Source organism: Panthera leo, chromosome B3 (genome assembly GCF_018350215.1).
Source record: "Panthera leo isolate Ple1 chromosome B3, P.leo_Ple1_pat1.1, whole genome shotgun sequence".
NCBI lineage: Eukaryota > Metazoa > Chordata > Mammalia > Carnivora > Felidae > Panthera > Panthera leo.
In genome coordinates, this window is record NC_056684.1 from 145,644,888 (window position 1) to 145,669,375 (window position 24,488).

The window sequence follows — 24,488 nt, forward strand, 5'->3', positions numbered from 1 at the left end:
CGGCTGCCGCAGTGCCATAAACAAAAATAGCTCTGCCGTTGTCCCTGCCCTGGCCCGGCCCAGCCCAAGAGGCACGACTGGGTGGTGGGACATCTAGGACCCTGTCGGCCACCATCTGCCCACCCCCCATCCGGTCCTGATATAGGTGGGAGCAGGGGAGCTTCGGGTCTGCTGACCCCTGGCCTCTAACTGCCTCAGTCTCCCGCAAGCTGAGTGCCTGCTCCAGGCCTGGGGGCAGGTGGCCTCCTTGAGGTCCAAGAACCCCAGAGAAGCAGGACACCCAGGTGCTTCCGGGGGCAAGGGACACCTCCCCATCTTCACCAGGCAGTGCTGCGAGGCACACGATACCGTGGGCTCCGGGCCAAGCGGAGGCTGGCCCCTTCCTCCTGAGGCTTAGCTTGGTGGTGGAGAAGCTGTCCACCACTCCTGTTCAGCGGGGCTGGAGATCAGGGGCGGACGGAGGTGTCCGAGAGGAGGTGGGGGGGCCACACAGGCTCTTCCTCCTGACCACACTGCACCCAATCCCTCCGCTACCCTCCAGGGAGTCCTGCTTGTGTCTCCTGCACACCTACTTTAAAGGCACTACGCTCCCTCTGACCAGTCTCCCCAGCAGGTGAGCCTTTGAAACTTGAACAGAAGCCTGCCCCACCCACCCAGCTGGAGGCCTGGCCCTCAGCCTGTGCCCCCACGTCTCATGCCCGGCCTGCCTGGACACTGGCCTGAGTAGCCAGGGGCCACCTGTCAGCACCTGGGTTGCACCCCCCTCCCCCACCGCCGAGCACCCAATGGCGAGTGCCCTTTGCCACCTCCTCGGAGTCTTGGCTCCCCCAAGGCAGCACCTTTTTAGTAGCCAGGGGTCAGCGGATATATTAGTCTCCCATGACTGCTGGATAAAATAACCACACAGTGGCTTAAACCAACCTGCATTTATTCCCTAATGGTTCCAGGCCTCGGTGGGACTGCGGTCCTCCTGGGGGGTTCAGGGGAGGTCCAACTTCCTGGTCCCATTCAGCTTCGAGAGGCTGCCCACATCCCTGGGTTTATAGCCCTGCGTCATTCTGGCCTCTGCTTCTGTCTCTCCATTTTCTCAGACTCCGACCCTCCTGCTTCCTACTTGTAAGGACGTCGGCCTCAACAGCATGATCCAGGACTATCTCCCCATCTCAAAAGCCTGAATGTAATCGTGTCTGTAAAGTCCCTTGTGCCTCGTAAGGTCCCAGATTCACAGGCTCTGGGCATCAGGACGTGCACACCCGCGGGAGGCGTTATTCAGCTACCACGCCGGGGAATGCAGACCAGCCCGCCTGCACCCTGAAGCTCACTGTGCCTTCCTCAGTCTTCACTGAGGTCCACACAGGGTGCGGGAAACTGCTGAGCTTAGAAGAGCTGGTCCCAGCCCCAGCAACACTTCTCACTCAGGTCTTTGGGCCTGGGCCTCAGTTTCCCCACCTGTACATGACGGCACCACTTCTCCTACCCCTTTCCAGTTGCCTGGACTACGAGCACGGCAAGGACAATGGATGAGGGGGGTCCACGCAGTGGGTACGCAGCAGGAGTGCCTGGGATCGACATTGTCCCCGGGGTGACGTCGAGGCAGAAGAGCTGGCATCTGGTCACGTTCTCGCAGGGTCATCAGGTAGGTGTCTGTCCAGAGCTGGGCAGTCTGACTGCATCGCATGCACACTGCATTGCTGGCTCAGGGGAAGGGAGGGGACAGGAGGCTGCAGCCCAGAGGTCAGGTATGATCTCATCTGGTAATTTTCAGAATTAAAACTTCAATAGCTAGGCCGGGAAGGACCAGGGAGAGCGGGCGACTCATGCAAACAGGACAGGGCCCAAGGAGGTCACAGGGTAGAGAAACGTGAGCGGGGAGGGGGACTGGGGAGCGCGGTGAAGCTCAGGCATCTGATGATGGCGCTGGGGAGGCTGGAGTCAAGCTGACTCACCAAGGTGGGTGTCATGAGCCTGGGGTGGGGTCAGATGGGGACCGGCCTGGCCTGCCTGGGAGGGGCTGGCGGGAGGGCCAAGCTGGCCCCTCGGTGCCCCTGCCCCGGGGCGGGAGGCAGCAGGAGGGGCAGGCTGTCCAGGCCCCACACTGGGCCTGCTGTGCCCGGTGTTGGCGTCGCTCTTCCGGCCCGCAGGCGGCGGATCCCCACGCGCCCTCACGCTGGAGGAGCTAGGCTCTGGGATTCGGGGGTCGGCCGGGCGGTGGAGACGACACCCCCGCGGGTCCGGAATCGGGGGCACCAGAGACGCCCCGCCGCTCCCACCGAACCGAGGACCCTCCTCGTGGGAGGCCAGGGGCCGGGCGGACACGGCGCAGGCGCAGCGGCGGCCGGGCGGGGCGGTGACGTCACGACGGCGGGCGCCCGGCGCGGGGGCTGGCGCGTTCCGTTGCCAGGCAACGGGCGGGCGTGGGGACGACGGACGGCCGCCGAGCGCGCAGGCAGAGGCGGCGGAGCGGCCGAGGTGGGCTGCAGGCCGGACCCTCGCGGGGACCCAGGGCCCCGCGCCGCCCCCGCTCTCGGGGACTGCTGTGCTCCGGGACACGCCGCTGCGCTGGACCGGCCGCCCGGGCGCGTGCAGGAGGAAGCCGGGCCGCGGCTCCGGCCCCTGCCCCCGGGCGGCTTGTGTCGGTCCCACAGCGACCCTGGCCACACAGCAGGCCTCCCGCGCTGCCGAGGAGGCCCCGGCGGCCCCCGGCCGCCGCCCGGTGCAGCGCTGGGCAGCCCCGGCACGGCGGTGTGGGTGTCTCCCCGCGGCGTCTATGCGGGCCCGGCGGCGCCGAAATGCAGGGCCAGCGGCTGCGGGGGGCAGGGCCCGGTCACGCGCCCCCTGTCTGCGGGTCTCCGCGCGCGGGCAACGAGGGAGCGGGCGAGGTGTCCCTCTACCGGGCCTCTAGAGACAGCGGGGCCAGCCCGGCGCCCGGGAGGCGGAGAGGAGCCGGGGCGCAGTGCATGAGGAGCGCCCCCAGGACCTCCGGGGGCGGCGACGGCGTTTCCGCCTGCACGGTCAGCACTCCGGACCCTGGGGAGCACAGCAGCGCCTGGGGGGAGTTCGAAGGCTTTCAGGAATCTTCAGCCAAGTCTCCACACTTCTCCCAACCCTTTGAACTCCGGGACAGACACGCGGGACGCGGGCTGCAGAGCGCGGCCTCCACTCCAAAGGAGCAGGGTTCTGGCCAGCCTCAGCGGGGCAGGCCTTGGGCCGCCGGGACCCCCGGCACCTCCGCCTCCGAGGTATTTCTGCCAGTCCCCGTGTCCGCCGCAGTGTGGCACAGCGAGCCCTCTACACGCCGCCGGCCTCCAGCTTCAGTGGGCTGGCCAGACAGGAGGCCGGTTTCTCTCTTGGCCTTCGTCCTTGGCTGGCTGGCCTCCTGACACAGGGAAGGAACGAGGCTGCAGAAGGGGACCGCGCCTGGGGGGACTCGGGAACTGGGCCGCTTTCTGTGCCCACCTGTCCGGGGTCGGGCACATCGGCCTCGCCTTGCCTCCCCTCCTGAGGCCTCTACGAGCCCTGTGCCCACCGTCCCCTCCTTAGGCCTCCAGCATCCGACTGCCCTCAACCCGGCTGTGCTTTCCTGGCCTCAGGTCGGGCACTTGGGAGAGAGTTTTTTGTCTCAGCTGTCAGTCTGCCTGTTTAGACAGCATCACCAAGGGTCATTTGCAGTCTGTGTGACGATCGGGTGCTGGGGATGGCCCGGAGAGCCCAGGCCTCATCCCCTGGGCGCCCTGCTCTGCCCTTCCCGACCTGACCACCAGGTCTACCTTTTCTGTGACTGCCTCTCATGCGGCTTTTTCTTGTTTTCCTCTTCCGCCCCTGGCTTCTCTTCCTCTACGGTCTCTTCCCAAGGGCTAACCCTGGATTCCACGAGAACAGAGGGAGTAAGATGAAGAAGGGACCAGAGGAAAGGTTCCACTGGTTCTAGGGACGAGCTGTGTGTTTCCCGAGCAGCTGGGCTCTCCCCAGCCTCTGACGGGCCCCTTTGTGCATGGGGCCCGCTCTGCTCACCACTTGTGTTGGAAACAGGACTTGTGTTCCAGCGTGATTAATAGGTCAGGGAACAATCTGAGGATAGTGTGAGCTTTGCAGGAGACGCTAGGTGAATGCAGAAAACCACCCCACTGACCTCAATATATACACCGTGCACGCGCACATCTCCAACAGCTCTCTGGGTTCCCGGCCCTGTTGGCTTGCACCCCCGCCCTCGCCCCCAGCCTCCCAGCGTGCACACCTGTCACTTCCTGCTGGACTTCAGACAGCCCTCATTTCAGGGCTTCACGCCCTGACCTTTCCAACCTCAGATCATCTCCCAGGAAATGCCACATTACTGTCGTGCGGGTAGATTTCCCAGCCAGTTAACATGCGGGAAACACATTGTTATGAGTGCCTCTTTCTCAGGTGTCTGACGAAGCTTGAGTGTTGTGCCCTAATCTCGCTGTCCCACACCCCATGGGAACAAGCGTGTCCTGTTTTGGTAACAGTAATGGTACAATCATTACACATTTCATTTACGCCAAAATTATGTATTTGGTATAAGGTGATGTAATGTATTTTTTCTAGTCTTTTTTTTTGTTGTTGTTAATTTATTTTTTAGAGAGAGAACACGGAAGGGGCAGAGAGAGAGAATTCCAAGCAGACTCTGCACCATCAGTGTGGAGCCCGATGTGGGACTCGAACTCACGATCCGTGAGATCATGACCTGAGCTAAAGTCAGATACTTAACCGACTGAGCCACCCGGGCACCCTGTAATGTATCTCTTCTAACGTCCATGTGTTTCTCTCTTCTTTTCAGCTCATTCTCAGCTATGAGGATGTTTTCAGGTTTGCTTTTCAGGAAGTACCAGTCCAGCAGGCAACTGAAGGTGTCTCCCCCTTAGGCCGCATCTTAGAAATGAGCAGTGAGGGAAAACCTGGCTGTGGACCTGGACACATACTGTGGTAATGAACTTAAATCGCAACTAACATTTATGCTTCTGGTTGACAAAGTGGACCTTTATCGGGAGCCCGTCTCTCCTGAAGTCCCCACAACCTTGGGGCCATGGGGCCCTCACGGACAGAGGGGCGTGTGGGTTGACGCTCTGGCCACGGTCCCTTCTCTCAGACCCACGTGTGGCCCCCTCCACCCCCATCAGCTCACCCGGGGCAAGGCGGGCCGGCGAGTGCCAGCTCCTGGTGCCTCCCTGCACATGCTGGGGGTGCGGAAAGGACGGGGGCCTGGGCCGTGAGCACAGGGGCCTCCTGGGTGACCTGACCGAATGGTCCTGGGCCCCCAAGAAAACAGCCCAGCGCCCTGGAGGGACGTTCCTGACAGCCTGTGTGCATCTGGTGCGGAGCGGGAGGCTGGCCGCCCTGGGGACCGGCTTCCTAAAGGAGTCACCATGCGGCTGTTTGCAGACGGCCGTTGCCTAAGACGCGCTTCCACTGGGACTGACAGAGGGACGAGGGCCGCTCAGTGGGTGGTGTGTCCCGGTGGGAAAGTTTGAGGTCCACTGGGCCAAGGCCACGGCAGGAGGTGAAGGTCGGCGGGAGCTGGCTCCCCTGGCCCCTCCATGCCTCTTTGTCAGAGAGGGAGCTCTGCAGACAGGCTACTCCTGGGGTCCAAGCCGGTGGCTGCCCCCCCGCCCCGGGGAAGCCCCCGCAGAGGCCTGGGGACAGAGGCCCGAGGCCCAGAGGGCTGTGACCACCATGGCCCAGAGGGCCGTACGCCCTGCAGACGTGGTGCTTCCCCGAGGTGTGGTCTGGGCCAGCAGGCAGGTAGAGGGGCCTCAGGTGGCAGCATGAGCCTCAGACACCCAGAGGGTGGGTGGTCCCGGGGGCCAGGTCTGGCGGGGCTGGGCCCGGTTGTGGGATGGAAGGCAGGGGGTACCTTGGGGTGTGCGAGCAAGAGGACTACTTGGGAATGATGTGGGCACTTGGTGTAACTGCCCCTGCTGTGGTTCTCCGTGGGCACACCTCCCCTTGCCTCGTGGGAGCTGGGCCAGCAACCGGGGACGGCACGTGGTTGAAGGGGGGGCTAGAAATCGTGCACGGCACGTGGTGGGGGGATGGCTCGTGACCGTGGACGGTGCGTGAGAGACACCCAGGGGTTCGTCCTCTGAGCATCGCTCTGCCCCTGGTTTTCGAGTGTCTCTGTGGCACCCAGTGCCGCTCGTGGTCCCCCAGCTGCTGAGGAACAAAACCAGAGGAGCACCAGGCTCTAGGAGCTTCCACCGCTTGGAGGAGACACTGAGTCGTGACGAGAAGTCAGACAGAGCCAGGGGTGTGCTCTCAGGGGAGAAATAAAGCAGGAGAGGAGGGAAGGCATGCCGGGTGTCCCCGGGGTAGCAGGTGTTAGCTGAATAAATGCCCGGTGACACGGCCTGGTGTTTCTGCAGGGGACACTCTGCTCTCAGGATTTTCAAAGGTCCACTGCCCCTTTTTTTCTCTGAAGACTTTCTCGTTACCTTTCAATTAATTTAATTAATGCATTTCTTTTCCAGTTCTGAGTCCAGGAGGCTCTGGGGAGCTCTTCAGAACACAGATAGCACATCCACTTCCCGATGGCTCTGGAGCGAGTCCCGGTGCCAGGAAAACTTGTTGCTTGTTCTCGGAATGGATGCTGCCCGGAAGGTGATGCGGGTGTAGCTGTGACTCCGGGGGTGCAGCCGGGCTCCGCAGCGACCTGGCAGGCCATCCTGAGGCCACGGCCGGGGGTAGGGGACCTTGTTGTCAGGAAACAGCAGGTGGGAGAGAAGACTCACTGGTTTCCAGCACGGTGGGGGGAGCGTGGAACGCAGGTAGGGAAGGGGCGAGATGGGTCAGTTCTTTGGCATTAGGCACCTGCCCTGCGCCAGGCTGACGGATGTCCCCGCGCGGCCCAGCCCTTGTCGCGCAGTGAGGAGGGGCTGTGGCAGAAGGCGATGACACACACAGCATGGTGGGGGGGGGGCGGCAGGCGGGTTAAGGTGGGGGGCTCCCCTTGAGGAGGGGAGGGTGGAGGAGGGGGCTAGAGCTGCGGCCTGAGCGCAGCAGGCAGAGGTGTGAGGTTAGCCACCAGGTGGGGCCCTCGCACCTGAGCTGGGAGCCAGCAAAGCTGGAGCAGAGGGGTGGCAGGGGAGGGGCTGGCAACGCCTGGGCTGCAGTGGGAGGGCCGGCTGCGAGTGAGCCAAGACGCAAATCGCAGCAAGAGCAATCTTTTGGCAACAGAGTGGGCAGAGATGTCTTTCCGTTTTTACGTGTTATGAAAATGTTCAAACGCGGGAAACCTAAAAGGGGCTCGCAGGTCTCAGCGAAGACAGGGCCTTGGGACCGGAGGCTGCCCTGGCCGAGGGGCCTCGTGGGGCCGGCCAGGAGGGAAGCGAGGGGCCCCGAGGCCACCCTGGTGCTGTGTTCGTGCGAGGAAAGCGGCCAGGAAGCCGGGGAAGGGGGCGGCCTCCTGAACCGGAGGCTCCGAGGTGGGACAGCTCCAGGGCTGGGGGCTCACCCTGGAGGTGGCGAAAGACTTGACTTGAGGAGGTGGAGGGGCCCTGCAGTCCTGGAGGGATAGGGTGGCCCTGGGCCGGGTGCCAGCAGGATGGGGACCAAGTCACCATGTCGCAGTATTCCAGTGCACTGTGCCAGAGGGCTCTGAGTTACCAAAGAGAAAGAGCAAAGTAGCCTTTTAGCTTCCTTCTCGCTGGCTGACACTGGTTTGTCTCACTAGAACCTTTCTGGAGACCTGGGTCACATTCTGGAATGTTCCGACCTCCAAGAGCCTGAAGAACTAGGTGTGCGCACCGTCTGTGCGCAGCCCTGCAGGGCCCTGGTCCACACTCAGGTGAGCCGCCCCTGGACAGGCCGTGGGCCGTGCTGGCCTCGTGGGTGTGTGTTGGCACTTCCCGCCTAAGTGCCGCGGACTTAGAGAAAGTCGCGTTCCCACAGTCTGGGCAGGTGTGGCCGGTGGGGGCAGGTCTCCCAGGGGAACTGGAGGGCGGCGGGTGGCCACAGGGAAACCACAGGACGGCCAGGCTCCACTGGGCAGTGGGTTGGGGGGGGGGGCGGGGCTAAGCCTTTCCTGGGAGTGAGGGCGCCTCTGCTCTCCTCCGGTACCAGGAGCTGGGGCACCGGTGGGGTCGGCTCGGCAGGCCCCCGGCCCCAGGCGGGCAGCGGCACACGGGGGACAGTGCGTGCTGGGGAGGGCCGGGCTGCTGCGCGGACGCTGGGAGGGCAGGATGGAGCGCGGGAGAGGGCCCTGTCGCCTGGTCGCACGGGCCATCTGCAGCAACGCCCAAGCACGCTGGTCGACCTGCTCTTTGGAAAATGCCACAGGGCAGGAGGCAGGGACCATCTTACAGCAGCAAGACATAGAAGCTTCCGCAGCGGCACCACTCACAGTAGCCCACACGTCCGCAGCAGGTGCAGGGGGAGGTTCACAGATGCTGCGGGAAACGGGCGGGAAGGGCCCGACACACAGCACAAGGGCCTTGTGACCCCTTGTAGGAAACGGGCCCACGGCTGCTTGGGGGGGGGGGCCACGGGCTGGGGTCGTAGAATCACTCGGGTCGAGGAGGCCCCATGTGGCCCTGGCCCCGGCACACAGCCTGGCCGTCTTCCCGGCGTGGTGCCCCATTTGCTCTGCGGGAAGCCAGGGAGCTGTCGGCGGTGTCCCGTGCGCGTTCACGTTGACCTCATGAGGACAGGAGAGAAAGCCCCGCGGGGCGGGGCGCAGCAGGCCGGCCCCGGGGACAGCGGGTCCACTGGCCCTTCCACACCCTGACGGTGCCCCTCCTCCCACGCCAGCTCTCGGGGCCCTCCGGCGGCAGACAGGGGAGCCTGACCGCGTGGAGCCTCTTTCTGAAGACCCCCTTACGCAGCAGCGGCCAGTACATCCCAGTTCCACGGAAAAAGAAGATTTTCAGTCCACGTAACCTAAAAATGACCTTGTTTAATAGTAACGTTTGCTAAGACGGGAGTCCTTGGTATTTTTATGAGAAAGTTTACATTTTCTTACTGGCTCAGTTTGCTACTGGAAACCAGAACTATTTTGTGGGGGAGTTTCTCAAACCCCAAGTCGGTTTCCTGGGATCCCTGTGCAAACCACTCCCGCTCCTACTGGCGCACGCTGGGGTCTGACCGCTTTAGGAGTATGTCCTTCTGCAGAGCTGTCCCCAACGGGAAGGAGGCGCCCTGCGCCCCCCAGGAGCTCCGCCCCGGCCTCACATGAACCCGGGTGGCACTTGGGGTTCTCTGCCTGGTGAGGGACCCCAGGTCTGGCTGCCGGCATAGCACTGCGGGGGGCGCACCGGGCTGGCCTGGCTCTCGGTGGGGGGTGTCACCAGGAGACAGCCGTCCCGGCGCCCAGGAAGCCCTGAGTGTGTTTCGGGCGCACCTTGGGCAGGGCCCACGCGGCAGGAAAGCCAAGCCGTGGTCTCCCCAGAGCCCCGTGAGTGCTCACCTGGACCACTGCCATCCAGCGGCCTCTCTCTGCGTCGGCCCTGCTCTCCAACCCCGAGCAAGCGAGCGTTCTCTGGTTCTGGCGGAGGCACTGAGTTTTGTAAAATTTTATTAAATAAAATGGCCTGGATAAGCCCATGTTCTCGCTGATTCATCTGCTGTGTGGGTCTGTTGCCAGAGTCCTGTCATCTCAGCCTGTGCCTGCCCGGAAGCCCCGGCCCCGTCCCTCTGCAGAGGCCTGGGGACCCCAGGCTGGCAGAGAAGACCTTTCTGTCCCTCCAAGGCCACCCTTGTGGCCGGGAGACCACAACAGGGGGCTGGCCTCAGATGCCAGCTCCGTCAACCCAGGTGTCAGACCCAAAGAGTGACGCTGTGGGGACACACTGACCGGCAGATGTCACCTGTCACGGGGAGGACCAGCACAGTGGGTCCTTGGCCACCCTCCGCCAGACTGCATGTGGTTTTGAGGTTCATGTTAAGGGGTAACAGTTTTGTTTCTTTTTAGTGCCATATGTCTGGGAATCTGCCCTGATTTTTTATTTTCAGCCAGAAAAAGGCACAAGTGTTCTCACACTGCTTTCACCAAAGGGCAGAACCACCTTGGGGCCTCCTGGGGCCCTGCCGTCATCTCCGGCCTCTGGTTAAAGTCAGACCTGAAAACTAAAATAGGCCATTCTGTGTCCTGCCTCCTGCCACCCAGAGTCCCTCTCAGACGCGGGCACTGAACCCCCCATGGCTGCCCCCCGCCCCGCTGCCGGTAAGCCAGCGCCTCACAGACCTCAGAAAAGTGACCGCCCCTGGGCCCCAGCCAGCCCAGCGTCCGGCTCCCTGAGCCAGAGGGAGGGCTGTCCCTGTCCCTCGGTCCACGTGCAAGCAGACACTAAGTTTGGCTCTGGTTCCCTGTCCTGATGTCTGGCCAGTCTGCTCAAGCTGGGGGCCTAGTGAACCGGGAGGGTCAGTGCGGACCGGTCCCCTGACTCAGGGACACCCATCCCAAGAGGCTGCCACTGTCACCCTGACCAGAACACGCCCCGTTAGCTACACAGTCAGGGTTCAAAATAATCACAGAGCCGAGGACACATAGGAGCCTACGTTAATTAAATTCAGTGCCCCCAGGGGCGGGGCAGGACCCTGGGGTGGCTGACCCGGCCTGCTGGCGGAGTCTGGGGTCTCGAGGGCCAGCACCCAGTAGGTCTGCGGCTCTCAGCCCTCGCGGAGGGCTCGCAATGGTAAGAGTGGGTGTAAGGGGGGGACAGCCTGCAGAAAACCCCCAAGTAGAAGCCAGCCTCTCAGAAGTGGGGGCCGGAAACCGAGAGACCCCTCTGGGAGGAGTGGCGGGGCCGGGCCCTTGCCCTGGGCGAGGGTGGTCCACCAGGGCCAGGAAGAGCAGCAGGGTGGATGGACCTGGGACGGGGGCAGAGGGAGCCTCTGGTGATCTGAGGTCATGGCGGCCCGGCTCGGAAACAGGCTGACGGCCAGCGCCTCACCAGTGCTGCCCTGTTGCCACCTCGAGGCCCGGGCGACACTCACCGAGCTGCCACGGGGCCCAGACCCAGCCGAACGTCGGGTGAGGAGGACACGCCCCGCCAGGAACCTGTCCGGCTAACTGTGAGACATTCCAGTCTCTGCTCCCCTCATCCAAACGCCCGGTACTCGGGAAAACCTCGCAAGACGATCCAAATGCAACAAAACCCTGATCCCCAGTCAACGGGAGCAGAAGCAGAGAGGGCCCAGGTGGGCAAAGCCAAAGACCGGAAAATAAGAAGAGGTGGGGATCCAGCGGAAAAGCGGGCCCCACGCGGAAGACGTGGGAATGATCAAACGGAACAATGGAGATGCCAGAAGTGAAGGCCGTGACCTCGAGGGTGAGTCCTTCTGCAGGAGGGCCCAGCGAAGACGGGTCACCGGGAAACATGCGGGCAGGACGGAGACCAGAGTGGGGAGGAAGACAGAACCGAGTGTCCGGGGTCTGTGGGGCGGACCAGGAGCCGGAGCCAAAGGGGAGAGATATTCGAGGATTTAATGGCCAAGAACTTTCCCACACGGAGGACGCGGGCGGGCTCCTCAGGTTAAACTGAATGAGGATGGAGGTGCGGCACCCAAACGGGGCGGCGGGAGGGACAGCTTGGAGGGGACGGCCATCGTGCGCGCGCGCATCAGGGAACGAGGCCAGCGTAAGAGCCACCGGCCGGGCTGTCACGTCAAGGTGCCAGAGAGAGAGCTGTAGGCTCAAAGAACGGACATGAGAGCAGAAGCCACCCAAACGGGGAGCGGCGACGACTGGAGCCAAGGCCCGTGCTCGACGCGGACACACAGGAGGTGACCGGCAACACCCCCCCCTCCCCCGCCAGCCAGCAGGACAGACCCTCTCCGACCCCGCGCTCCACTGCCAGACCCGAGCCGGGCAGAGCGGCGCCGGTCCCTTCCCGCGCGAACCGCCACCAATCGGTCCCCGCAGTTCAGGTGCACGCGGCACCCCAGTGACGGAGCTCCGCGTTGCGGTGGCTGGTGTGAAGGAATTAGTGTCTGTCTCCTCACCGCCACACGGGGTTGCGGTTCTGAGGTCTAGGATGTATTCACCGGCAAGATGTTTCAACATCTCACATCTGCTCTAAGAGTCTTTGAGGAAAAAGCAGAGAACAAAGGTGGCAACCGGTCGCCACTGGCAACAGGCACAGAGGCCGCCGGCCCCCCGACTCGAGGGTGCGTCCTGTCCTCCAGGAAGGCCTTCCTCCGCTTCCTCTGAGACTCCCGTGGCCCCCCGCCCCCCCACCGCCGAGCCCCCCAGAGTGTGCTGTCCGCACGAAGGAAGACGGGGCCGAGGCCCGGGCTCTGGGCCCCAAGCGCAGGATGCAGGCGGCTTCTGCGACGCGGGGACCAGACGGGCGGGAGGTGTCCTACGGGACGGGCAGGTGCCAGGGGTGACACCGTGTCTCAGCTGCGTCTCAGCGGCTCGGGCGCTAGAACAGTTCCTTCCCACAGGGCTGGAGGCTGGAGACGCGCGGGGCTGCCCTGGTTCACGGCCAGCCGACTTCACCCCTTCACCGTGTGCCTCCAGGGCAGGGGGGCGGGGGGCAGCAGGAAAGCACCTCCCAGAGGCCCCTCCTGACACCATCACACCAAGGGTTAGGCTTCAACATATGAATCTGGGGGACACGAACAACAGTCCAGGACAGAAAAGCAAACCCTAAACCACCCCCAGGGAATCACCCCGTGTGCCTCGCCCAACAGGCACACACACGTGCACACACACACACTGCATGCACATGTGTGCACGCTCCCCAGGGTGACCTCCGTACCCACTGGGCGGCCCCCACAGCATGGCCATGGGGCAAGGAGCTCACCCACATCTCCGTCCTCACCATGAGGCCTGGGCTTTGGGCACACAGGCTCCGGCTACAGAACTAGGCCAGGCCCCTGATATTGCCCCACCCCTGACCTTGGGGTAGGTGAATCCTGGGACACAGGGTCAAGAGGCACCCCCTGCATGAGGGCGCGTCAGGCCACAGGCCACTGACTCGGGGTGCCCGGCAGCTGCTGGGGGCCACTGTGGACCCAGGCTCCTCTCCTTGTTTTCCTGCTCTCCCTGCGAGGATGGGCTGTCCTGCATCCGGTGTCTTGGTGCTGATGACGACCTCCCTGACCCAGAGCGCAGAGCTGCACGGACAGGTGGGGTGAACACAGCAGCCTGAGCGCGCTGCGGTCCCCACACCTTCCTTCTGCAACGGTTATAAAACACGTGACCATGTCCACACTGGCGCTTACAGGGCCTGAGTCCTGCATTTACGTTAGGTCCGTCCTCAGCAACCAGCCACCTGCCTCTGCTCCTCGGCGGAGAAGCTCAGGTGCTTCTAGGGGAGTCGGGGTGTCCACCAGCATGACTGGGATGACCGAGGGCTAGCACCCCCCCCCGCCCCCCACTTGGCCCTGCCCAGGACAGCCAGGCCACCAAGCACCAGGAGGGAGCCTCTGGAACGAGAGCGGCAGCTGGGAGACCATCAGAAGAGCAAAGGGGAAAGGGCGCTGGTAAGAGCTGGGAGTTCAGGGTTAGCTGTCAGTGAGGTGGGGGCCCCGAAGGCCCGGCTTGGCTCCTCCCCTGGAGTGCACCATGGTCCACATTTTCAGAAAATGCCACACTTTCGAAAGCTGGGAAGACAGACACTGCAACTACTACCAAGACCGAAAAATAAAGAAATGATACAGGGGCGCCTGGGTGGCTCGGTAGGTTGAACGTCTGACTTCGGCTCAGGTCATGATCTCAGTTTGTGGGTTCAAGCCCCACGTCGGGCTCTGTGCTGACAGCTCAGAGCCCGTAGCCTGCTTCGGATTGTCTGTCTCCCTCTCTCTCTTGCCCCTCCCCTGCTCACTCTCTGTCTCTCTCGCTCAAAAATAAACGTTAAAAAAAAAATGCTATAAAGACACAAAAATACTAGTTAACCTTAAAAATAAAACTGCCAGTTATTTTATCAGCAAAAGATGGATCTACCTGGGAATAACAGAATTTCAGTACAACACAAGCAAGCTCTCCCCCAGAGCCAAAAGCAAACCCCGCGAAGGGGAGGATGCTATTTTATAGAGGAGTGGCGGGTGGGAGGGACTGTTGTAAGCAAAAAGTCCATTGGAGTAAACTGGCAAGTATAAAGTGGGAAGTATTGAGGTTTCTCATTGGCTGAGCTGGGACAGTCTCTCATTTGCTGGGCTATGACCATCTCTCCAGGGCTCAGCTGGGGCGGTCTCTCATTGGCTGGGCTGTTGCCAGGGGAGGAGGAAATCTCCCTTCCTCCTGCTGGGAGAGTACCGCAGTATCCATGAGCAAGGCGCAATTCTTCCCATTGGGTCTGCAGTGGGCAAGGAACGGTGGGCGTGAGAACTCCCCCTGCTGGCCTCCTGACTCCATTCTAAACGCAGTTCCCTTACTAATTGTCACATTGCTTCAGGTTTATTGGTTATAAAACACATACACTCTATTTTCCACGAGGCAAAAGTACTTTCAAAATCGGAAGGCAACAGCAACCCGTGGGATGTCGCATCCCACCACTGGCTCCTCCAAGGGCGCTGCCCTTGCTCCTGCCGGGGGACTGGGAGAGAGGAGGGGTGCTGAACCAGAAGCCCGTCTGCTCAGCAAGGTGGAAACGCTCCACCTCGTATTTAGCACATATTTAACACAAGCGAAATAGGTAACCCAGCCGAAAAAGATCCACTCAAGGATTATGCTGTGGCACGACGAAGCAGATAATAAACACACTTCCATCTTGTTTGTTGGATAATTGTTTAATAAAGTGATGTATACACGACTGATACTAAAGAATGGTCCTACGCATGAGAGAAAACAAACCTTTTTGGCTAAGGGCTGGGTAAGGAAGAAAAAGCATGAGAAACAGCAACCGGGCAGGGGTGGGACGGGGTGAGCGCAGTCTTACTTGTAAACTAGTGAAAACAACACAGAAGGTCTGGGCGCTCCCCGTGGCCAGGGCAGGTTCAGGGGTGCACACACGGTACACCAGAGCCCACTTAAGTGGCACCGCCCCACCAACCCCACCATCAACTGCCCTCGGGACTGAGAAGCCACACGGGCAGGAGTCCAGACTTCCTTAGTTCTGGACTTAACCTGACTTAACCTGACGGTTCTGTCCCAGCACTAGTGTCACCTGGCACGCGGCAGACTCCGTGCACACCAGTGTGGCTACTGTTGACCTTAAAATAAACGTCGGTTATTCTACCAGCAAACTAGGTTTATTCAGGAATAACAGAATTGTGACCTGGGAGAAACACGCTATGGGAGAACCACAGGCAAGCCCAAGCAACCAACGGGAGGAACGTCACTTACGGACAAAGGAGGGAGCCGGGAGGGCTGCTCTGAACCAAAGTCCACTGGAGAGAAGCGGGGTCCAGGGTGACGAGGGCTTCTCTCTGGCTGAGTGGTCGCGGGCCGTCGGCTTCTGGTGGGAGAGCAAATGTGCATCTTTTCCCGTGGGGGCTGGCACTGACTCCTTCCCGTTCAGGGGTCTCCTGTAGGGTCTGTGACCAGCAATTCTCGACGTCCGCAGGTGCGGCGCGGAAGCCCCCTTCTGGCCTCCTGACTCCCTTTGAGCGAGGTTCCCCTTGTTTAATGTTCACACCATGGGGGGACTCTCGACAGCGGCGGGACACAGGGAAAGCCCGGTCGCGCTGGGAGCACCGCACGGGAGGGGCCGCGAGGGTCGGATCCTCTGAAGGCACCACCTGAGACCCCGCCCCAAGATCTCCGGTGGACAGGATGGGCCCTTCTCCAACACTTACATATAAATAGGCATAAATAAACCCCCCAGAATCCGCATGTGATTCTAACGAAGACACAGCCGCAGCGGAGCCGGTAAGGACACTGGAGACCAAGAGGCACTGCTCCGCCCGACGAGCACGTGGAGAAGGTTCGCACCGACGTGAAGTGGAAATTCATGACACACGTGCGCTACACGGAGCCGCCCGAAGTTCCACCCGAAACAAAGTCCTTATCTAAACCTTAAACAATGAAATACACCAACTGCAACTGTTCAGGTTGTAAGTTCCTAATGTAGCAGCAGAAAATGTTTATAGGAAAAATATACTTTGAATAGCTGACAAAATCTAAAAAGATAAAAGTATAAAACGTTTAAAAAATAGATCTTAAGACAAAATATTGCCCCAAACATATAAAACTTAATTTAAAAAACGTCACCTATCTCAAATTACACCAGGCTGGACACCGAGCCCGGGACGGGCCCTGCACAGAGCTCTGGCGGGACGGAGGGCAGAGGGGCCGGCACCCGGGGCGCCGGCGGGCGTCAGGCCGGCTCGGATGGCTAGCCCGAAGGAAACCGCCCAGCCTGCTGGAGGAGGACAGAGGGCACAGGGCAACGGGATGCTGTTCTGGAATGTTCTCCCCGTCGCAGACACACCAGGGGCCGAGCCCGCCGACGCCCAGGCCACGCGCTCCGGAGGCCGCAGGGGCCCCTCCGCCACGAGTCCCACCGGGGCCGGCTGCCCTCTCAGGTCTCCACCAGGATCTCCACCGCGTGCTCCAGCTCCCCCAGATCCGACCTGCAGGTGGAACTGGGGGGCGCGGCGGCCGCGGGGGCGAAGGCCGGGAGCCCGGGGCCGGCGGGGGCGCCGCCCACCATGCCGGTCAGCACCGCGTCCAGGTCGTAGTAGGAGCTGTCCACGTCCGAAAACAGCTCTTCCACGGACCCGGGGGTTTTATTCTCCAGCGTCTCAAATATGTGATCCAGCGACTTCTGAAAGCCCCCTCTGCCCTCCCGGGAGCCGTCCAGTCCCCAGGGGCTGCTCTGCGGGCGCCTCGGGGCCTGTCCCGGGGCCGGGTCTGGCAGGGGGCCGTCTCCCTCGCCCTCCTGCTCCCGCCCCGAGCGGCACAGGATCTCCGTGGAGACGAGGCGGTCCAGGGGCGCCCGCCCTGCGGCCTGGGGCGCCACCACCCGCCAGGTCCCGTCCTGGGTCATCTCTTCCTGGATCTGCCGGACCGTGTTGGCTATGAGGACCGAGCGGCAGAGGTTGGGCTCGACCAGCATGTGGCACAGCTGGAGCTTGACGAGGGACATGTCCAAGAGCGACTGCCGCTGCAGGGTGTAGGAGGGCGCGGCCGGAACGCCCGCCACGCCCCCGTCCGCGTCCTCCGCGTCCTCGGCGCTCTTCCTCTTCAACCCTCGTGCGAACATCCTGCCCTGCGGAGAGCGAGGCGGGCCCCGATTAGCACGTTCCAGTCCCCCCGAGACACCCCCCGCCCCGACTCAGTCTGCAGTCGTCAAAGGTGGGGGTTCGGGCGGGGGCTGCCGCGGCCACCCCTTCCCTCCTCCGTGAGCGTCCTTAGGTACCTGCAGCACGGCCACGCCCGGCACCCTCTTTAAACGGCCAGAAGGTGCACCTCCGGATCATTTCGCCCCGAGGGCCTGCGTGTCTACAATTACTCCCAAATAAAAAGCCTAAAACACTAAGTAACCCTAGCTTATCGCCCCCCCAGACTACTTTTCCCAGAGCAGCAAACAGGTCGGACTTACCCACAGTCTCTGAAACTCTCTACCATTTCCTCCACAGCACCTGGCTCACACTGACTTGAATCAGCGGTTTGTAAACCAGTGAATTAAAGCGTTTACCACCAAAACACATGAAAGAGGTTTCACTCACTGCTGGTGGGACAGGATTCAAGGTTTTTGTTGTGGCGGCAAATACCACTTTTACACAAGTTTTTTCTCTCATCACTTTTGTAAAAGTCACTTACTTAGAATTGATGAGTACACTGAGGATCAATGTAAGATTAGGTCAAACTACAAGATAACCTGTGAGGGGGCGGGAGGATTAAGTGTCCAGGGTTCCTCTGTGGCAAACCACTGTATCTCTTCGGCTTTTTTTTTCTTCGAAAGAGAGGACTGGGAGCAGGGGAGGGGGCAGAGAGAGAGAGAGGGGGAGACAGAATCGGCAAGCAGGCTCTGTGCTGTCAGTGCAGAGCGCAAAGTGGGGCTCGAACTCACAAACCGCGAGATCGTGACCTGAGCCGAAATCAAGAGTCGGATGCTTAACCAAGCGAGCCAGCCAGGTGCCCCCCGCCCCCCACGTTTAACTTTTAGTTCTCTTTTCAACCAACTCTAAAATCCCAAACCTGCATGACAACCGATTTGATTCAGGGCCCAACAAAACTCACTCAAGTGGCCCGAGTTACCACCAGGACTCTGGGCTGCCTCTCCTGCTGGCCCTGCACGGCAAGGGTGAGCACCACCACGGGGGCAGCCGGGAGCAGAGACCCACAGCTGGCAGAGCTCAAGGCGCCACATCGAGCACCCGGCTCCCTGGGGGCCCACCTCCCTCTCCTCAGGGGTCCTCTGCAAGCCCGAGAGATGAGTTTGTGAGCTGTCGGTCCAGCAGGGGCCTCTCACGCCCAGGCTGGACTCGGGGCCAGCCTCGCCGGGACGGTCAACAGCGGCCGCAGACCGTGCTAGACACACATCACAGCAGGAACCGCCCAGAGAGAGCCCTTATTCATACCTGCTCCGAAAGACCGTATGTTGAGGACGGTCGCTAGATCCATCCAGGACCCCAACCCTTCCCTGTAGCAACCAGCTGAGAAAACAAAGACAAACTCACTAAAACGGAGAGGCTGGAAGGGGGAGCCAGGACCACTCACTGTCCGATCCCAGGAAGAATCACCACTTACAGGCCCTGCAGGGAAATAAGCCCACTGCCTCCCCCACAAGGACCTGAGCACCCGTGCCACTCAGGCAATGAGAAAGTCACCACCCTGAACTCCCGCTTTTCTCCTCCTTCTCCTTTCCTCCAAACTACCTCCTTACTCTCCTTTGTTGGATTTGCCTATGGCTTTGAAAAAGCTTGCTTGTCCTGTTAACTTTAAAAATAAAACTTCCAGGACACCTGGGTGGCTCAACTAGTTAAGGGTCTCTCTTTTTTAATGTTTACTTATTTTTGAGAGAGCGTGCGTGAGCGGGGGAGAGGCAAAGAGAGAGGGAGACACAGAATCCGAAGCAGGCTGCAGGCTCTGAGTTGTCAGCACAGAGCCTGACGCGAGGCTCAAACCCACCAACCGTGAGATCACGACCAGAACCGACGTCAGATGCCCAACCGACTAAGCCACCCAGGCGTCCCAAAGGCCTGACTCTTGATCTTGGCTCCGCTCGTGAGATTGAGCCCCCAAGTCAGGCTCTGTGCTGGGCATGTAGCCTAATAGTCCCTCTCTCTCTGCCCTTCTCTTGCTTGCACACGCTTTCTCAAAACAAAACAAACAAACAAAAAACAAAACAAAAAAAAACCCTGCCAGTTATTTCACCAGCAAAAGATGGGCGTATTTGGGAATAACAAAATTTCAGTTGGTATTTTTTTTTTAATGGGGGGGGGGTAGGAGAGGTTAGGGAATGGGGCTATTGTAAAAAAAGTCTATTGGAATAAACTGGGAATTCGAAGTATAGAGGCCTCTCATTGGCTGAGCTGTGACCATCTCTCATTGGCTGAGCTGGGACGGCCTCTCATTGGCTGGGCTGCAACCATCTCTCATTGGCTGGGCAGTTGCTGGGGAAGGAGGAAACCTTCTTTTCTCCTGCTGGGACACTAACAGGTAGTACCGGTGTGCAAGGGGCATCTCTTCCTGTTGGGTCTGCAGTGGCAATGAGTGTGAGAGCTCCCCTGCCCACCCCCGGATGCCATTTGAAACGGCGTTTCCTTCTACTATTTTTCACACCTGGAACTGCTATTCTGTCATTCCCAAATACACCCATTTTTGCTGGTAAAATAACTGACTTATTTTTAAGGCTAACACAGCCCAGGAAGTCAGACTTCTATCTCCAGTGACAGGCCAGGAAGCCGATGACTTCTGTCACAGTCGCCCCAAGGAAAGGACTTCAAAAACTGAGGGCTTCCCTAATACTTGTCCCCACTTCCTAGAAACGCCAAACGTGCTCCCCATAAAACCACCAGGGCTCCTTGCTCCCCCAGCCTGCAGGCCCACCGGGCCCCGGAACCCTGTTCCAGGAGGCAGTGCTGCCACTCGGCCGTCTGTAGCCAAGTGCAGCTACCCGAGTAGCCGCAAGCCAGGCAGTGACCCACTCCCTGGCTGCAACTGCGTCCAGTAAACAGCTTTTGCTCTTCTCACATGGGTGCCTCCATTTGTCTCCGCAGCTCACTGTCTATAGTTGAGAAGAGTATCAGAAAGTACAAGACAGGGGGCCTGGGCAGCTCAGTCAGTTAAGAGTCCGACTTTGGCTCAGGTCATGATCTCACCGTCTGTGGGTCAAGCCCCGCATCTGGCCGTGTGCTGACAGCTCGGAGCCTGGAGCCTGCTTTGGATGCTGTGTCCCTCTCTCTGCCCCTCCCCTGCTCATGCTCTCTCTCAAAAATAAACAAACGTTAAAAAAAAAAGAAGAAGAAAGTAGAAGACAAAAACCACCCCGGCCCCGCCCCTCTGAACCAGTTATCACGCAGGTTCTTAGCATCGTCCTAAGCACAGTCTTCTCTGTGCATCTGAGAGCTCGTTGCGAGTTCTGCTTTCCTGCTGGTCACATTTTCCACGTCGTGTAAAGGTTCACCATCACCTCCGACGGCTGTGCGTCGCTATGAAGAACAGAGCCTTGTTCCCTGACATTCACACTGCTCACAGTCCTCTCGGTCACAGTGATGCTGGGCTCTAACCCTGGATGTTGGTATTTGTAGCACTTGATTCCGGAGTTTCTACGAGGGCTTAAAAAGGTAGGGGCAGTTGTAAGGCTCATGATGGACGTTATCAAGCCGCTCTCTGGGAAGGCTGAGTCAGTTCACCCTCCACCAGGTTTTTCCGTATGGTTCTTTCACAATCGCTGGAAGCTCCCCTTCACCTTGCCCATTATTCCAGCTCCTCCTCCGTGCCTCTGCCATTACCCTGTGTCACCACCCCAGACGTAAACATTATTTTCAGATTCAAAATAAGCAAGTCGAATGGGTAAACTGTGGGGTCTCTGACAACAGAACGCTCCCCAGCAACAGAATCCACACTCGTCTATGCAACAGCAAGGATGGGCCTCAAACGCTATGCCCAATCACAAAGCAAGACCAAAGAAACAGGTACCATACGACTCCATTCATATGAACTTCTGGAAAAGGGAAAGCTAACCTAGGTGCAAACTAGCAGAGGGGCTGCCAGTGGAGGAGATGGGATCATCCAGAACCCTCCAGGACGACGGAAATGCACCCTATCCAGACAGGAGAATGGCATTCGTCAGATTCACTGAGCAGCGCAAGTAATAACTGTTCATTTCACCGTATTAAGCGATGGCTTGATAAAGAAAAACACGTAAACGAGTTGACGGGGGCAGGCTACGTTAATGTGAATCCAAACCATTTTAGACACTGCCTCCCGTGTATCACTAAGTGCCTGGATCAGCATGCCAGGACCAGTATGTGCTCAGAGTCACTGGAATTATTGGCTTCAAATGGGCCAAATCCTGAGCAACTGTTAGGTTTTGTTATACTCCGTACAAGAAAATGCTGGCAGACTTGCGACTTGAGAAGGACTTCGAGGGCAGCACATGCAATCGCAAGAGCCACCGGGCTGCCACCAGAGCCTGTGTCAGGGTGATGCGTCAGGCCGAGCCCAGAAGGTGGCCGGTGAGACTCACCCTCCTACGTGTGGTTCTGGGACACAGCACACAATATGGTTCTGAAGGCAGTGGAGGTGAGCACACAGATCCCCCGGCTGGACTGGTCCAAGCCCAGCTTCTTGGGCAGCCCATGACTATGGCCTGGGGCGCCTGACCCTTTGAACACAGGACACGAGACCCCCGACTTCCCAGGCTGTCCTAACTGCAGAGCCTGACTCACCATTAAGTTCTGAACAAGAAAGTACAGTAAAACCTTGGACCGCGAGTAACTTGTTCTGCAAGACCAATAAACATTTTGAATAAATTTTAACTTGACACACGAGCGGCGTCCTGCGATATGAGCAGTACGTGCCGCCAGATGTCACATGATCACAACTAGCCAATAGTTCTCTCTCTCTCTTGCTCACTCGCTGTGGGACTGTGGGTGATCATCTCCCATGCTCAGACGCTCGGTCTCAGGCCGCGGTGTTTGGAAGAAATCAGTGATTTTTCAGGACGTTGGAAGGTGCCCACAACTGGCACTTGTGTATTTTTGTCACTTCAAAGCGCCTCTGGACCGCCCTTTGCTTTTCCATCCAAGAGGGAGCTCGGGAATGCTTTGCTTCATTCTAGGTCATCGGACAGGTTCCTTGTTGAAGTTGCACGAAAGGAAAGATTTCATGGAGCCAACAGAGAGCAGTGATTCCGTCAGTGATAAAAGTCATCCTACACAGCAACCCTCCTCTCTTGTGCCCCTCACACCAGCCAGGAGGGTTTTCAAAGGGCAGGTTAATTTAGCTTTGTAATCTGCGTTTTCTTATGTCGTATTACAGCACCGTAACCATTTTTATATGAATATATTTGGGTTGTACGACGAGTCATCTGAGTTTCCGGTATTTCTTATGGGGAAATTCGCTTTGCGATGCAGGCGCTTTGGATAACAAGCATGTTTCCAGAACAAACCTCCGTATTACACACCTCCGTCCACTCCAGATAGCCAGAACGTCTTGCTGAGTCACACCCCACCAACTCCTCAGGGTCGATGGTGTTTTGCTCAAACCCTCCTGAGCCATGGACAAGCAGGCCAGCGGTGTCAACCCCGCGGTCAAGGCACAGCAGCCTCCAGAACAAGGGGTGACCAACAGAAAAAATTGAAGAAGACACACTGAGTGGTTCCGTGTGGCAGGGGGAGCCAGGGAGGGGTGCTGTGTCCGCCCCATCAGGGCCCCCTCCCCAAGGCAAAGGGGAGCCTGGCCTGGTGGACCCCTCACCCTTCCTGGCCACTGGCCTCTCCTGCAGCTGCTCTCACAACGTGTGGCCAGCAATCTCGAGGCCGGTGGAAAATGCGGATCCCCAGACTCCGAGCAGAAGAGCTGGGGCAGCAGGGGACAGACTCTGCTCAGACCTGACCCTTCACCACGACCTTCAGCCCGTGGCACTCAGGTTTTTCAGGCAGACCAACATGGGCTCTCGGTTTCCGGCACATGATCAGACTGTCTTTGAAATACCTCAGCAGAGGAAAATGGGACGACAGAGCAAGCGTGGCAAGGTCTTGAGAAGCGCTGCTCGGGAGTCCAGCTGTGGCTGCATCATCACCGTCTGAGACTCTCCTTCGGCAATTACTAACAAGTGAATTTCGGGGACTTTTGCGACTTGGAATGATACACAGGTTCCCTCTACATGGAATATGTCCCACCAGCAAGCTGAAAAAAAAACTTCCCAGCCCTCTTCCCAGGATAAAACCTGCCATTCTACCTAGAAGAAAGTCATAACTGACTTTCTATTCTGAGCTTCAACTTCAATTGTAAAACGTGCCAAAACTTGAAAATAAAGAGTAGTTATATACAGGAAGTTTATAAGACATCAAACTTAATTTTGTAAACAGGCAATTTCTTTCTTGTTTTAAAACAACAGTTAGCTCGGTCCTGCTGTCCTGTGCATGCGACATAAAGGCCACCAGAGGAGGAAACAGTTGGGAAACCCTGGATTTGGACCAGCTCATCTCCTGGCAAACTGTGGTTACCTGGTAAGCTCTTTTCCTGGCGATCCTATTTTGCAGACAACAGGCTTTCAGGGAGGTGGACTCAAGCTTGCCTCTGACTAGTGGAAGAGTTTCTGATCCCTTTCCTAGTCCCAGCACCACCAGCTCCCACACACCTGAGTGCCACCGCAGGCAGCCACAAGGAGCCGACTGAGAAGTTTCCCAACCGGGGTCTGGGAACCCTCCTCTTCCCACATCCCACCCCGCCCTTCCCCGATGCCCGCCTCCACCGCCCACGCAGCTAGAGCTGAACAGCACAGGGGGCAGGCGCCATCAGCACCCTGAAACTCCCCTGCCAGTTTAAAGAGAAGCTGGGTCTGCTACAGAACGGGGGACAGAAGCCATTGCGAAATATCCCCGACGTTCCTTTTTCAAGCAAGTCAAGCCCAGAAACAAAGGAAAAGAAGTGAAAGTGGACCCTCCCGGGCCGCGGCGGACCTCGCTACCCTCCAGGGCTCCAGAGCGTGGTGCCCCGGGCTGGGCCATTCTGGAAGGGCATCAGATTACTAGCGGAACCCGTGCTGCCCAGAGGACTTGGGATGAGGCACCAGCACTGCGCGGCCAGCCACCCACTCACTCCGTGAGGAAGGCGGGCTAAGAGGAAACCCAGGAGCGCGGGCATCCCGCACCACCGGGGAAGGGGCGAAAGATGAGCACGGACGAGGGCGAGGAGGGGAGCGCGGGGACTCTGATCAGGGCTGGAAACTCAAGTCGGCCGGGCTCCCCGCGCGGACCCTTCCCAAGTCCAAGACAGGAAGGCAGTGGGGGCTGCCCTCGGAGGCCGCACCGCCCCAGCGGCCCCGCCGACCCAGCTTCGCGCTTCCCCTCTTAAAAAGCCCGCGGCGTGATGAGAGCCGGGGGTCGGGGGGGGGCGCAGGCAGTACTTTCGGACGCCAGTAGCGCAGGGCAGCCGGCACGAGGGGGGATTCCCAGGTGGCGGACGGCCCTCC

At 59.6% G+C, this 24,488-nt stretch overlaps 2 protein-coding genes and 1 long non-coding RNA gene across 9 annotated transcripts in view; 1 reads left to right on the plus strand and 2 right to left on the minus strand.

Moving 5' to 3' along the window:
• Positions 1-911: 911 nt before the first annotated feature.
• On the minus strand, positions 912-2,257 carry LOC122221472. Its single transcript, XR_006203241.1, has 2 exons — positions 1,947-2,257; positions 912-1,721 (listed from the first exon to the last, which is right to left on the minus strand). It is a non-coding gene; the product is annotated as an uncharacterized LOC122221472 (long non-coding RNA).
• Positions 2,258-2,477: 220 nt separating this feature from the next.
• CLBA1 (clathrin binding box of aftiphilin containing 1) lies at positions 2,478-9,564 on the plus strand. The gene is made up of 5 exons (XM_042944465.1): positions 2,478-3,239; positions 4,796-4,941; positions 6,483-6,612; positions 7,685-7,798; positions 8,761-9,564. The coding sequence occupies exons 1-5, from the start codon at positions 2,790-2,792 to the stop codon at positions 8,923-8,925; spliced, it is 1,005 nt and encodes a 334-aa protein (XP_042800399.1). The 5' UTR covers positions 2,478-2,789; the 3' UTR covers positions 8,926-9,564.
• A 4,978-nt stretch (positions 9,565-14,542) lies between these two features.
• CDCA4 (cell division cycle associated 4) overlaps positions 14,543-24,488 on the minus strand; it is a 29,992-nt gene continuing 20,046 nt past the window's right edge. For 3 of the 7 annotated variants that reach the window (XM_042944467.1, XM_042944470.1, XM_042944472.1), the window contains one exon: positions 14,543-17,108. In XM_042944467.1, the coding sequence (XP_042800401.1) occupies positions 16,419-17,102 (684 nt within the window). In that variant the 5' untranslated portion in view covers positions 17,103-17,108 and the 3' untranslated portion in view covers positions 14,543-16,418. Of the gene's footprint in view, positions 17,109-17,258; positions 17,852-20,166; positions 20,176-23,520; positions 24,447-24,488 lie in introns of those variants that run through there. The other 4 variants (XM_042944471.1, XM_042944474.1, XM_042944469.1 and 1 more) reach the window with 4 other exon arrangements.

Excerpts from the sequence above, each read along its gene's own strand:
- CLBA1 (XM_042944465.1), top strand. The coding sequence starts at position 2,790 with ATGCAGGGCCAGCGGCTGCGGGGGGCAGGGCCCGGTCACGCGCCCCCT. Across the intron at positions 4,942-6,482 it reads GGACCTGGACACATACTGTG|TTCTGAGTCCAGGAGGCTCT; the intron begins GTAATGAACTTA and ends TTTCTTTTCCAG. Across the intron at positions 6,613-7,684 it reads GAATGGATGCTGCCCGGAAG|AACCTTTCTGGAGACCTGGG; the intron begins GTGATGCGGGTG and ends TTGTCTCACTAG.